At 36.5% G+C, this 15,813-nt stretch overlaps 1 protein-coding gene across 3 annotated transcripts in view; it reads right to left on the reverse strand.

Annotated features, from left to right (window-relative positions):
* Positions 1–15,813, reverse strand: part of Nt5c3a (5'-nucleotidase, cytosolic IIIA) — a 52,420-nt gene that overhangs the window by 8,704 nt on the left and 27,903 nt on the right. For 2 of the 3 annotated variants that reach the window (XM_015490214.2, XM_015490212.2), the window contains exons 2-6: positions 15,754–15,808; positions 6,374–6,472; positions 5,230–5,299; positions 2,023–2,069; positions 1,120–1,205 (exon numbers count right to left, since the gene is read on the reverse strand). In XM_015490214.2, coding sequence (XP_015345700.1) covers positions 1,120–1,205; positions 2,023–2,069; positions 5,230–5,299; positions 6,374–6,472; positions 15,754–15,789 — 338 coding nt within the window. In that variant the 5' untranslated portion in view covers positions 15,790–15,808. The remainder of the gene's footprint in view (positions 1–1,119; positions 1,206–2,022; positions 2,070–5,229; positions 5,300–6,373; positions 6,473–15,753; positions 15,809–15,813) is intronic. The other variant, XM_015490211.2, reaches the window with a different exon arrangement.

The raw sequence follows: 15,813 nt of genomic DNA on the forward strand, positions 1-15,813 counted from the left end.
AGGTTACAGGTTGTTTTAGGGTCTTGCTAAGTTGCTGGGGCTGGCCTTGAAATTGTGATCCTGTTGTCTCTGTCTCCTGAGTTGCTGGGATTACAGACAGGCATATACCACTGTGCCCAGAAGGATGGTCCTTTCTTCTATCATGCAGAAATCTAATTCTAATTCTGCTTCTACATGCAGGTAAAGTCTATTTTCAAGGTTCAATACTACCGGATGTGGTGGCACACTCCTATAATCCCAGTGGCTTGGGAGACTGAGATAGGAAGATTGTGAGTTCAAAGCCAGCCTTAGCAAAAGTGAGGCACTAAGCAACTCAGTGAGACCAGACTCTAAATAAAATAAAAATAGGGCTGGGGATGTGGCTCAGTGGTGGAATGCCCCCAAGTTCAATCCCTGGTACAAAAAAAAGAAAAAAAGATTCAATACCACAAATACAGGTATACAGGTGACATGTGCAAGGCACCCTGTTAGGTAATGGGATAATGAAGACAAATATTCCTGGTCTCAGGATTTTAAGAAGTAGAAAGTGCCTTGATTTGAGAGAGAACTTTTTTTCTTTTTTGTGCACCAGGAATTGAACTCAGGGGGATCTTAACCACTGAGCCACATCCCTAGCACTTTTTATATTTTTATTTAGAGACAGGGTCTCACTAAGTTGTTGAAGCTCGCTTTGAACTGGCGATCTTCCTGCCTCAGCCTCCCAAGCCACTGAGATTACAGGTGTGCCCAACTGTGCTTAGCGAGAAGGAACTTTCTTAAAGGTTCTGGTCTTGATAACATGCCCAGGTTGGCCTCAAACCTGTAACCCTATTGCCTCAGCCTCCTGAGTCCCTTATTACAGTTGTATACCACTGCACTTGGAGTGTCCATATACTTTAAGGAAAAAAAATTCTTGGTTTTGAATGCAGAATTTTAAATTTAGTTCTACTGAACTTAAAAAGCAAACCCTAGAGTGATTAGAAAATAAAAATTTATTTTATGTTTAATTCAATTCACTGCTTTAACATGATTGAAGAATGTCCTTGTACACAGTATAGACAGGGCAGAAAAAACCATCAGTTTTAACTGTAACACTGCTTTGTTAGGCTTTCAGGTTCCCACCATTCCATACACACTTACCATTCTACCATATGAGGGTACTTTTCTTCCACGGTAAGACCAGGATTAACTTCTATAGCATAATACTGTTCCTTTAGTTGCAATAACTAGAAAATAAAATAACTTAATCATCATAACCACAGTGTTTTGTCACTAATCCATTTTGTTTTACTGAAAGCAAGACAACATAAACAAGTGTCTGTAAACTGCTTTACAATAAAAGATGAAACTGGGGTGACACTTAATAGAAGCTAATTTTGTAGATATAATTAAATACATCTGCAAAAAGGTACCTCTTTTGTAAAATACTTTTATGCCAGCAATTCGGCAAACCAACTACTAACTAATCAGAGTAGCATTACAAAACAAGTTCTCATATTCACAAATTTAAGTCGTCTTATTTTATTAAGATATACAGAGGTAGATACTCAAAGTACTGAAGAAATTTCTTTACTACTTTAAGGGAGGAAAAACTATGAAAAAATAGAAGTATTTTTAATTTTCCAGTTAATAGAGGATGGTAGAATATTTTAGTAATCATTTAGAAGTTTTAAATCTTTGCTTTTTTCTCATACAGGGGCTCTACCACTGAGCTACATCCCAACCCTTTTTACTCTGGCACAGGTGTTGCTAAATTGTAGAGGCTGGCTCAAACCTGTCATCCTCCTACATTTTAGCCTCCCAAATTGCTAGGATTAGAGGTATATGCCACCATTACATCTAAGTTTTGTTGTTTAAAAGTTAATATCAGTTTTTCCTTTAAAATACGTTGACAATATTCATACAATAAAAAAGCATGTACTGAATTATTATTATGAGCCAGGTATGATCATAAGAACTTTGCATCCATTCTTATTTGTGTAAATGAACCTAATGAAATTCTCATCCGGAGTGTATTTATGGTGGATTACTGGTAAAGTTTACCTTTTTTCGACATTCATCTGTAACCAGCTTACAGTTGTCAATGATATCTGAAGAGAGAAAGCAAAACAGGCATTAAAAGAAAATATTCAGATGTTACCAATACTGTGAATAATGTCTTTTAAAGCACAAGTCAACCAGCATGGTTATTACAAATTTTGGTCTCAGTGCTATAATTCACATTAGCTAAAGAAACGAAGTGAATTTCTATCAAGAAGTGGAAATGGCCTGGCATCAAATTAAAAAGCTTCTGCCCAACATGGGTATGGTGGTACACGGCTATAATCTCAGCGGCTTGGAAGTCTGAGGCAGGAGGATAGAGAATTCAAAGACAGCTTCAACAAAAGCAAGGCACTAAGCAATTCAATGAGACTCTGTCTCTAAATAAAATTCAAAATAGGGCTGGGGATGTGGCTCAGTGGTCGAGTGCCCCTGAGCTCAATCCCCAGTGGCTCCCCTAAAAAAGAAGAAATATAAATAGCAAATATAATATAAAAAAGTCCAACATCTTTAGCAATTAGAGAAATCAAAAACCTATTCTGATATTTCACCTTACTCCAGTCAGAACTGCAGTCATCAAGAATACAAACAGTAACTGGTTGTGGTGGCATATATCTTTAATCCCAACTGTAACTTGTTTTAACAAGTTAACAAAATAAAAAGGACTGCGGATATGGCTCAGTGGCAAAATATCCCTGGGTTCAATCCCTGGTACAAACAAAAGAACAAAAACAAAATAAACAATAATAATAAATGCTACAGAGGATGTGGGGGAAAAGAAACACTCTTAACACTATCAGTGGGATTGTAGATTAGTATAACCACTCTGAAAATCAGTATGGAGGTTTCTCAAAGATTAGGAATAGAACTACCATAGGACCCAGATATACCACTCCTTGGAATTTATCCAAAGGATAAATATCGGCATACTATATTGAAACATGCATGCCCAGGTTATAGCAGCACAATTCATAATAGCTAAACTATACAACCAAGCCTAAATGTCCATCAATTGATGAATGAATCAAGAAAATGTGGTATATATATATATATATATATATAGAGAGAGAGTAGTGTTTTATTTAGCCACAAAGAGAAATGAAATTGTGTCATTTGCAGAAAAATCGATGGAATCTAAAAATATTTTGGGGCTGGGGATGTGGCTCAAGTGGTAGCGCGCTCGCCTGGCATGCGTGTGGCCCGGTTCGATCCTCAGCGCCACATACAAACAAAGATGTTGTGTCCGCCGAGAATTAAAAAATAAATAAATAATATTAAAAATAAAAATATTTTGTTAAACAAAATAGGACAAACTCAGAAAGCCAACGGTCATGTTTTCTCTCACATGTTGAGGCTATAGAGGAAAAAGGAAAAGAAAGGTGTGTGCGGTGTTCTCATGAAAACTGAAGGGAAATCAGTAGAGGAAAGGACAGGAAGAGGTGACTTATCAGGGAATGATATTGGTTTAATTCAATTTTATATTGTGTGCATGTACCAATGTGTAACCAAAAAATCATTACATATAATCTTTTTTAAAAATATTTTTTAGTTGTTGATGTATCTTTATTATTATTTATTTATATGTGGTACTGAGGATTGAACCCAGTGCCTCACATACGTGAAGCAAGCGCTCTGCCACTGAGCCACAACCCCAGCCCACATATAATCTTTTTTAAAAAAATTTTTTAGTCGTAGATGGACACAATACCTGTATTTATTTATTTATTTTTATGTGGTGCTGGGGATTGAACCAAGTGCCTCACATGTGCTAGGCAAGTGCTCTACCACTGAGCCACAACCCCAGCCCCCATTATGTATAATTATAATGTGCCAATAAAAAATATGGAAAAAATGCAAAGGGAAGGATGGAGGGAGACAGGAAGAAAGAAAAAAACGAAAGAAAAAGAAGCAAGTTAAGAGTTAGGGATATAGCTCAGTAGCAGAGTGCTGGCCTTGCATGCATGCCCAAGGCCCTAGGTTCAATCCCTAGAACTACTCTGCAAACCAAAACCAAAACTAAAACAGTTTCAAAATCTGAGACTTAGTGGTTCCTCACATAACCCCTGAGCCAAACAATTCAAGGTCTTCGAACACTGAATTGTGTAGTGACTGTTCCTATTTTCATCTTCCATTTTAACTAAAGAGAAGAAACAAGCTGAGTGCAGTGTCACTTGCCTTTAATCCCAGCAATTTGGGAGACTGAGGCAGGAAAATGGCAACTTCAAGGCCAGCCTCAGCAATTTAGCAAGACTCTCAGCAACTTAGTGAGGCCGTCTCAAAATGAAAAATAAAAGAAGTGGGGGATGTAGCTCAGTGGTAAAGTTCCCCTGGGCTTAATCTCCAGTACCACAAAAATAAATAAACAAATAAATAAATAAATAAAAATAAAGACAAAACAAAACAAAAATTTCTCCAAAGAGGAATTACTGACAAAAAATAAAAATCCTATTAACAGTCTTCCTCCAACCACTTTTTTTGGGGGGAGGGTCAGTGCTGCCTCAAGGAAGGTATTACAAGATCTACCATTAAGCTCCATCCCCAAGCCACAGTATTTGTTAAACACTATTTCTTTAGGTTGAGCCAGAGTTTAAAATCCATTTAAATTTTTTTTGAATAATTAATAGACTACAGATGGTGAGATATATTAAGTTTCTATATCTGCTATCAAAACCACACATAAAAAGAACTATTTATATAATAAGGGGGGAAAACCCAAATCCTCAAAATACAGTTAAAAGGGCTGGGATTGTGGCTCAGCAGTAGAGCGCTTGCCTAGCACGTGCGAGGCCTGGGTTAGATCCTCAGCACCACATAAAAATAAAATAAAGATACTGTGTCTAACTACGACTAAAAAATAAGTATTAAAAGAAATACAGTTAAGAAAAAGCAGGTTCCCCTGATTTCCATATCCAAAAGGAACTTCCAGTCATCTCAAATAGGAGATATAGATAATATAGATAAAAAGGATATCTGTGATTAGTTTTATAAATTTGTTTAAGAGTATCACACTTGCCGGGTGCAGTGGTGCATTCCTGTAATCCCAGTGGCTTGGGAGGTTGAGTCAGGAGGATTGGGAATTCAAAGCCAGCCTCAGCAAAGGCGAGGTGCTAAACAACTCAGTGAGACCCTGTCTCTAAATAAAATACAAAACAGGGCTGGAGTGTGGCTCAGTGGTCCCCAGTACTATAAAAAAAAGAGTACCATACTTACTATGACAAGTTGGGCATCTTTTCCCTTTGTAGGAAAATCTACTTAGTGTCATATCAAAGTCTGTTATTATCTGTAAGAAATAGGAGAAAGGCATTATGTAAGCACAGCCACCATGACCAGGATTTCTTTATTGCTATCCAAATACATACCTTCTTAGAGGCACGGGACCATGCTTAGGTTACTATTTTGACATTAAGTTTTCTAATGGTTTTCACATACAACATCCTGAAAATGACTTTAAATACAAGGTGATATCTTAAGTGCCCTATATTTGTCACCAAATAAAATCTGATTAATCAGCCAGGCGTGGTGTTACACACCTATACTTCAAGGATTTCGGAGGTTAAAGCACGAGGACTGCAAATTCAAGGCCAGCCTGGATTAATTTAGTAAGACCCTGTCTCAAAATAAAAGCTAAAAAGGGCTCATGATATGGCTTAGTGGTAGAGTGCCCCTGGGTTCAATCCCTTGTACCAAACAACAACAACCAACCAAACAAAACAATTAGTATAGAAAGTTATAAATTGTATGTGATATGGTTACTTGACTCTCTATAGAGTTAAAACAATACATAATTTATTTTTTTGGTACTGGGGACTGAAACCAGGGGTGCTCAACCATTGAGCTACATTCCCATTCCTTTTGAGAGAGGGCCTCACTAAATTAAAAAAAAAAAAAGTTGCTGAGGCTGGCCTCAAACTTTCCAATTTTCCTGCTTCACTCTCCCTCAGTCTCCCAAGTCACTGGGATTATGGGTGTGCACTACTGCAACCAGCCGTTAACTTGCTTAATACTTAATACTGAAAAAATCCTAAAGTTTGGGGGCAGTGGGTGTAGGGACAGTGGTAGAAGGTACTATTAGCATGCACAATGCCTAGGGTGCAATGTTCAGCACAAATAAACAAATGAAAAATAATAAAAGAAAATGTTTATATTAAGGCTATTAATTTGTGTTTCCATTAGAGTATTCTGTTTCAGACAATTCTAGATGTCTTAGATTTCACATTCCAAGAAATAGGCAAAAAATGTCCACTTAAACTTGTTTTACTCAGATGTTACCAAAATAGGAAGAAGATGAATGACACTGTTTGAATATCAGTAATAAAATATTTAAACAATAAAGACATCTGCATAATTAGTCTACCTGAAGTTTGGCAGCTCCTCCTTTGATAAGACCACAGAGAGTTTCTTCTACTCTTGTAGGGTTCTTGATACGAACTGAACTTTTCTGGAATTCTGGCATCTAAAAGGCAAAAAGAAATGAACTATTTTACTTCCTCTTTTACCAGGTTCCTATGATACCAACCATATGATATGGTTACTCGACTCTCTTCTAGAGAGAAAACATTACAAGCAGAAGCTTGTATTACTTGAACATATAACAATGTTGAGACATTATTTTAAATATGTAAGCTATCATATTAAGTTACCATTTAAACACACACAAAATTTAACTCAAATCAATAGTTTTCATCTAGAAGATTAAGGTGATAAAGTACCCAGGGTTCAATCCCCAGCACCAGAAAATAAAACAAAAAATCGACACTTGTGCTAGGTATGGTGGCACAATTCTATAATCCCAGCAATTCAGAAGGTTGAGGCAGAAGATTGCAAGTTTGAAAATAGCCTTAGCAACTTAGTGAGGTCCTAAGCAACTTAACAAGACCCTGTTTCAAAATAAAAAATAAAAAGGGCTGGATATACCTCAGTGGTTAAGGCCTCCTCCTGGGTTCAATCCCCAGTTCAAAAAAAAAAAAAAAGTACTTAGTTTATATTCATGTTCATTTAAGACAACACCACACCCTCCCCGCCCCTACTGCCGCCCAGTACTGGGTATTAAACTCAGGGGTTCTGGGGGGTTTAAACACTGAGCTTTAAACCCCAGTCCCTTTTTTAAAATTTTATTTTATTTTTGGAACCAGGAATTGAACTCGGGGGCACTTGACCACTGAGCCACATCCCCAGCCCTATTTTGTATTTTATTTAGAGACAGGATCTCACTGCGTTGCTTAGTGCCTTGCTTTTGTTAAGGCTGGCTTGAATTCAAGATCCTCCTGCCTCAACCTCCTGAGCCACTGGGATTACAGGCATGTGCCAATGCCCCCAGACTTTTTTTATTTTTTTGTGACAGGGTCTCAAAAAGTGGCTGAGGCTCTAGCCTGGAACTTGAGATCCTCCAGCCTCAGCCTCTCGAGTTGCTAGGATTATAGGTGTGTACCACCATACCTGGCTACATTTTCAAATATTTCTCAACAGAAAGGAAATATTACACAATTTTTCCACACAAGTTTTTGTAAAGATAATTACAATACTTTAAATATTTTTAAATTTGAAAAGTTGCTTTAAGATCTTTCTTTTTTGGTAGTATATCCTAAATAATTCATTATTTTTTCATTGTATAAATTTTACAACAGATTATTTCAAGATAACTATAAAAAGTATCAGACCACCTAAACTTAAGCCACTACCAGGCTGGTTTATGAAGACTTTAGGGTTATTCTGTCTGCAACCTGTACACTCAGAAAAATGAGAAATCATAACCCATCTGATTCAAATGTATGATATGTCAAGGTCATTGTACTGTCATGTGTAACTGATTAAAACAAATTAAAAAAATAATACAAAAAAAAAAAAAAAAAAGGAAACAACAACAACAAAAAGGCTTTAGGGTTGCTCAACAATTTAAAGTGTTCTTGATTGTTTCTATCCTATCACAAGAAAAATGAAACTCATCAGAAGAAAATGTACAAGAACATAGTGCTCTTACATTATGTATGCAGGACCCGGAGAAGGATATTATGGATCATTTTAAAGTCAGTTATAAATCACAGACAACAACAGTAGCTCAAACCACAACTCTATACTAGTTATACTCTGTAATCTTTATTTATGTGCCTTTATTCTGGATTAGTTACCGCCAATATTAACATATTTATTTCATAAACATATTATTTCATAACATATTTATTTCATTTTAAGTACATATTTATGTACTTAAAATTCCCTGAGGGCTGGGGTGTGGATCAGTGGAAGAGCACTTGCCTAGCATGTGTGAGGCACTGGGTTCAATTCTCAGCACCACATAGAAATAAAAAAATAAAAATAAACCAGGTGCGGTGGCACACTCCTGTAATCCCAGCAGCTTGGAAGGCTGAGGCAGGAGGATCTCGAGTTCAAAGCCAGCCTCAGCAATGGTGAGGTGCTAAGTAACTCAGTGAGACCCTGTCTCTATAAACAATTTAAAGTACAAAATAGGGCCAGGGATGTGGCTCAGTGGTTGAGTGCCCCTGAGTTCAACCCCCAGTACCTAAATAAATAAATAAATAAAGGCCCACTCTCAACTAAAAGATATATTAAAAAAAATACCCTGGACTTCTGTTTGATACTGTAAGATAATCTGTCTAGGTACATCTATCAGATTTTGTTTTTCCTACATATGGTCAAGAGTAGAAAAAAATCAGAAAAGCAGTAGACTGTTTAACAAAGACTAAAAGATGACATAGATGTACAGAAAAGCAAGGTACTAACATTAAAAATTTCCTCATGAATGAAAGACATGGATGTACCAAACACTAAATTTTGGGGTGGGGTGTGCTGGGGATCAAATCTAGAGCCTCAGCAATGCATGGAATCTATCACTGAGCTACACACCCAGTCTCTACATACTTAATTGTTAAAAGCCATGTTTAAATAGGATGATAGGCTCTCCTGCCATACAAGCAACCTTGATGCAGAGATCCTTTGAACTTTGTAAGGCTTTAAAGAATTTCAATGGATTAAAGGTTATATAAACATTTATTTTACAGTGATTTTTTTTAAAGAGATGAGACAGGAAAGCGGGTACTTGCTCCTACACTCTTTTTATTCATTAACCTGTTCATTCCCTTAACAAGGTGTGTCTACTTTGGGCCAAATACTCTTCCCAGATGCTGGGGACATGATGCTGAACATTATTTAGACTTGTTTTCTTGTTGAGTTTAAAGAAACATTACTGTTTTGAAAAACCCTTCTGTAGCTCCTTTACAGATACCTGACAACCAAATTCTGTTCTTACCTCAGCCACAACTGGCAAGTACATAATAATGAGCACATGTTTGATTCAATAAGTAACTTACGGCACAATTTATGAGTAGCAAAAGATCTTTGTCACCAATGCTATTTTCACTGAGAAAACTGAATGCTTTATTTCAGTGTGTCCACACTCAGTAAGATGTCTTGTCTCAAGCAAATCACTCTCTCAAAGGTTCAGATAACAGAAGGAGTTCATCCCCAAGACCACTTGGTGGCTCCAGTCAACCAACATACCCTGAATTCTTGTCAGGCAGGCTTTGCTCCTTCTTCAACAGTTTACATTACGGCTTATTACAGAACAGTTGTCTTCTAATCACAAATGATAAAAGGTTTTAGATCCATACTAATTTTCTTTAACACTGTATCATAATTAAATTACGTTTTCAGGCAACTCAAAATAACTTGCTCTCCAAAAAATCTTTTAGGCTGACTTCAGCTACACTAACAACTGTAAGCTTGGTTTATTCTAAATCACAAGTGATGAAAGAGAATCAGTGGCTACAGACATTCACACAGCTATGCCTCTGGGCAAAACACAAAACATTTTTTCAGAAAAATAAAATAAGCAGAATACTCAAATAGGTCTGAAGTGAACTAAGATAATAGTAGACAAAGAACACCTCTTTACTCCAGAGAACAATAGGATGAAATACATATAATACACTCCTCTGCTAACACACACACACACACACACACACACAGAGAAATATTCCTCAGGAACTCAAACATTCTAGAATGCAGTCCAAGAAACAGAATCAAAGACCACAGAGGATCAGAACATTAAGAAGTTGAATGCAGGAGAAGGATGAAATGTATCACATACTTTTACCTCCAAAGTCCCTTCCTTCCATATCTCTCTTGGACAAAAACAGACCTGGTTTGGTGGCACATAAAACAATAATACTTTAAATATGAAGGGCAAGTTATTTTCAATTGTCCAAAAGCTTTTCAATTTGATTATAATAAAATGGTATGAAAAATAAATATAGGGCTAAAAATTTCCCCTGTGATTAAAGAAAAATAATTATCATCTGCTAAAGCTGCCATAATGTAAAATGCTGAGGAAGGAAGGAACAAAGCCTTTCTGACAAGAATCTAAGTATATATGTTGATAGAAGCCTACCTAGAATCAATACAAGATCATTAACACCTAAAATACATTTATTGTATCTGGTCTTTTATATACTGTATTTGTACAAATAAAATAAATGCCTAATGATTAGTCTACTTCCATATCCAAAAGGCAAGGATTTCTAAATAAGCTGTTTTCAAAGTTAACTATTTTACTCACAATTCAATAGCAGTATTAAATAATTTTATATTATCTTGTAGATACTTTAGGACAAGCTAAATATGAATATCTCTATTGTATAGTCATCAAATTTCTGGGCTCTTCTTGGTATTAATCCAATAATAATGTACCAGACTAATGATCATCCTAATTTCAAGAATGAAATTATAACATCATCAAAGTTTAATAATATACAAATGCATTCCATTTATAATAATGTATTGTATTTACCCCCCTCTCCCCCCACACACATTGGGGATTGAATCCAGGGGCACTTTTAACACTGAACTCCATCCCTTACTGTTTTTATTTTTACTTTTGAGAGGTCTTGCTGTTGATCCTCCTGCCAAAGCCTACCATGTAGCTGGGATTACAGGCATGAACCACCATACCCAGCAGTTATTCTTACACCTAAACTCAAACTAAGGGTTAGTATAATTTACTACATACAAATAATACAATTCATATTTTAACCAATGATAAAATTACTGACAGGTGTAGTGGTACCTGCCTGTAATCCCAGAGACTCCAGAAACTGAGGTTGGAGGATCGCAAGTTTGAGGCCAGTCTCAGCAACTTACCAAGGACCTAAGCAACTCAGCCAAGACCCTATCTCAAAATAAAACATAAAAAGGGTTGGGGATGTGGCTCAGTGGTTAAGGGCCCCTGGGTTCAATCCCCAGTACCAAAAAAAAAAAAATAGAAAAGAAAAAGAAAAAATCATGCATTTCTAACTTTTATGATAACAATCTTTCCTAACAAATATTTGGCCTTCCTCCACATCAAGGAAGAGAAGGACAAATCCATCCATTCATTCAACACACAGTAAGTATAAGACAATGATTGAGCAGCTCTGTAAGAAATAAAAAGTGTTAATAAGATACAGCTTCTACTCAAGGCACATATTCGCTAACATTGACTGCAATATAGGAACCCAAATAACTACACATTGCAAAGAAGTCCAGTAAAATATAAGGGAAACAGAAAAAAATGAAGATCACTTGTGTTGAAGCTAAGGAGGAAGAGCCAACCCAACTGAGAAAGGGGTGGAGAAGCAGTATATGCTGAGATTGGAGAGCTATCAGAGCATGATCTAATGTGAGAAAAAGAGAAGCAGCTGTTTGTCTTGAATTTGTTTTTTGGTCTCCTCTAGTACTAGGGAGTGAACCCAGTGGCAGTTTATCACTGAACAGTTTATCTTACTCTTATTATTTATTTTGAAATAAGTCTCCATAAGATGCCACAGCTGGCTTCAAACTTGTGGTCTTCCAGCTTCAGCCTCTTAAATAGTTAGAATTACAGGTGTGTACTACCACTCCCGTGGAATTCTTGCCTTTAAAAGCACTTTGACCTTTCCATGGCAGGACAGTCAACACGACATGATGAACATTCATTCTGTATGAGAGTCCTGTGTACAGCTCTTATTTTTGTGATCACTTGAAAGGGCAAGGGGTTGACAATGAGTAGATACTGTTCTAGGTCTTTATAAACATTTTCTCAATAATCTTATCTGCAAGGCAGATGTGATCTGTATTTAGAAATAAGGAAACTAGAGCTTATAGTGTAAGGTCACAGCCAAAACTTGGACCCAGGTCTCTGACTCCATACTTCACTATCTTTCCAAGATACCATAATCTTTTCTGGAGCATGATGGAAAAACTGAGTGTCCAGAATACAAAAAAAAAAAAAAAATTCTGAAGGCACTACCAATTAATTATATGATAGCTGTGTCTCTTTGCATTTATAGAGTGAATAAGTATTCACATATCCATCGTGCCAATGCTTTGCAGATATTATCTTATACAATTATTATTTTGTAAATAAAATAGTGACAGTCTGAAAAGTTAAATGATCACACATAAAGTAAGGTACAGAGTCTGAGTCCCAACCCAGGTGTTCAGAGTTTAATTACAGTCCTTTTAATTTAGAACAGTCTGTAACAGAGATTGGACTAGGGGCCTGTTTGCACATGTGGGCCTCTAGTTTTCAAGTGTAAAAGAGCTGCCAACATTTAAGAACTAGGAGGTTTCAGTTAAAATACCTGCTTTCTGGCGTTTCATGAAAAATGTGGAGATCTGGCCACAAGCCCAGAACCAAGTAGTAGCCACCTCCTCTAGCCTGGCCCCAGTCTCCAGTTAATCACAGTCATTTACACCCTTTCCTCCTTAACAACCATTAGCTTGACCCTTGAAGACTCTGAGTTTGGGAGCTCTAGACTGTGCCATGCTGCTGTCTCTGGCAACCACTTGACATGGACTGGGAAATGTAGGGGGGATATTGGCATTTTATTTTATTTGAGAGTCCAAAAAATGTTTTCAATACTTTTAATAAATTTCAGATCTGGAAGTGATATGTGCCACTTACTAATAATGATTAGCATTTTGTGGTGCTTTAAACTTTACAAGGTTCTTTCACATGACTTTATTTAATTGAAATATCTTATTCTACAGAAGGGAAACAAGCTCAGAAAGATTAAGTGATTTGCCCAAAGTTACACAATCAGTCACAGAATTAGTCAGAGAGCCAGATCAGAAATTGAAACTTTTTACTGTGGAGAATACTCATGATGGAGCCTCAAATGACTCTTCACAGGTCCTCAGTTGGTTAAAGGCACTCCTTGAGGCAGGTCATTTTCTTCCCTCCCACTCTCCCTCCCTTGACAGGTTATTGCTGTTTTGCCTAAATTAGCCTTGCATCTGTGATCCTCCTGTCTCAGCCTCAGTCACGGGGATTACAAGCATGTGCTACCACACCCAGCTTGAACTTAACTGTGCAGAGAAAAGAGTGTGTAAATCTGGAGGGAGAGGTTTAGAGCCAGATCACAAGAAAAGTAACACCCTGAGGACCTGTCAATGTATGAGATCTATCAACATTTTTAGAAAAAAAAACAAGCTCAAATCAAAAATGGTACAAATTAATACAATGAAGAATAAAGGAAAAAAACCACAACTTTTACTTGTTTTCCTGAATAATTTAATAGTTTGAATTTATTACTACTTGCTTCTAAAAGAGACAAGAGTTAGAGGGTCCTGGCCCCAACCAGTAACAAATCATATAAAGGGTACCATTATCGTTACATTGTTTCTAACGGTAGAAAATTTCTACATCACTTTGTATTTATTTTGGGTTAAAAAAGTCAACAAAAGTAAGAGTTTTAGACTGGTTTAATTTTATAGAGATATATGCTCAATCCCAATGAATCAAACACCAGAACATGTAACAGATGTATCATGTCCATGTCCATATGGATTGAACGATACAAAACAGGCAATGTTGGAATAGTTTTGAAAAACATACAGATCCATATGGTTTAACAAAACAGCAATAACTAAACTGACGACTTAATCATCACTTTGAGTCAACTTTTGACTTCAATCATATACTGGCTAAGACAAAGTAAACTGAACAAGAGATTTACCAAGCATGACTAATATATCTCCTTGCTAAGTTATGTTCTAAGTTATAGGCTCAAAGCAGAAAAAAATGGAAAAAAAGAAGAAAAATTAAAAAGAGGAACAGAGGAAGAACAACAACAAAAAGAACCAAAAGAAAAATAAAATAGATCACGAAGTAGTTTTTCTTTTTTTTAAAATACTTTCTTAGTTGTCAATGGATCTTTATTTTATTTATATATGGTGCTGAGAATCGAACCCAGTGCTTCACACATGCTAGGCAAGTGCTCCATAACTGAGCTACAACCCCAGTTAGGTAGCTCTTTCTTTAAAACAGGTTTTTAGGTTAACCAGTGGATACTAAGCTACATTTAAGAGTCAAAAGTTCTGGTACACTACTGCACAGGGAAGGACTATAGATAAGAAGTATGTACTGTAAAAGTGGGGTGCAGGGGTGCAAGCCAGTAATCCCAGAAACTCGGGAGATGAAGGCAGGAAGATGGCCAGTTGAAAGCCAGCCTCAGCAAAAGTGAGGTGCTAAGCAACTCAGTGAGACCCTGTCTCTAAATAAAATACAAAAAGGGCTGGGGATAAGCTCAGTGGCTAATCATCCCTGGGTTTAATCCATGGTATCAAAAAAATAAAATAAATTGACAAACATTGCACAATGTCTACATATAGCAAAAAATCTGATATCCCACTGATATGTACAATTTTTATTTTTGTAATCAGTTAAATAAAGGAAGAAAAGCGTTTTCTAAATTGTTATTTCTAGGATTCAACGTTGTGAATATAGAGAACTGATGCAAATGTGTACTACTAAATCTGCTACTTACATGTCTAAAACACTAACGTGCAGATTATTTACTGAGCGCTTAGTTTGTGCTATTACAAATATTACATACTTTTTTTTTTGGAGATAGGGTCTTACTATTGCTTAGTAGGGCCTTGCTAAATTGCTGAGGCTGGCCTTCTGCCTCAGCCTCCCTAGTTGCTCTATTACAGGAATGTACCACCACACCCAGCTTCATACTTTTTCATTATATATGAGAGCAACATGAAGTTGGTGATTTCACAGTGGTCAGATTATTGCCCTCAATCAATGACATCATAGCCATTAAGAAATGAGTTAAGGGTGGGGCATAGCTCAGGAGAAGAGTATCTGACTGTAGGAATGAGTTGAGATTTAAGGCTATCTATAGTTTCAAAGCCTATATTTTTCTTAACTCATCCTAATACACAAACTCAATTGTTGTGCAAGAAATATTAAAAAAAAATTAAGGGCTGGGGTTGTGGCTCAGAGGTAGAGTGCTTACCTGGCATGTGTGAGGCACTGGGTTAGATCCTCAGTACCACATAAAAATATGTAAAAATTTAGTTGTCCACCTACAACTAAAAAAATAAATATTAAAAAAAAATTTAAGGGCATTCTACTCAGTGGTAGATTGCTTGCCTAGCATGTATAAAGCCTTGGGTTTGATCCTCAGTACTGGTGGGTAGGGGGGATTCATTCTGTATGGTTTAAATGTGTTGTTGAGCAAAGAAATATTAGCAGTAAAAGGAATAAAATAACCATTTCATGTGCTGAGAAAACACTCATTTTATTTCAAGGAAAAAAAAATTCAAAGATACCTTTAAAATTAATTCAACAAGCAATGTGAGGTTCTATCCATATAAAGTTTCAGTCCCAAAATTATCTGATTAGAGAGAGAAGCAAAAGAGGTGAAGATTCACCATAATAAATGGAACTGGAAATAATCAAATACCCACCATTTTGTTAAGCACAGCAGGCTCTTGATTAGTCATATCTTGGCTATCCAATCTTCTGCA

Source organism: Marmota marmota, unplaced genomic scaffold, assembly GCF_001458135.2.
Source record: "Marmota marmota marmota unplaced genomic scaffold, marMar, whole genome shotgun sequence".
NCBI classification, from domain to species: domain Eukaryota; kingdom Metazoa; phylum Chordata; class Mammalia; order Rodentia; family Sciuridae; genus Marmota; species Marmota marmota.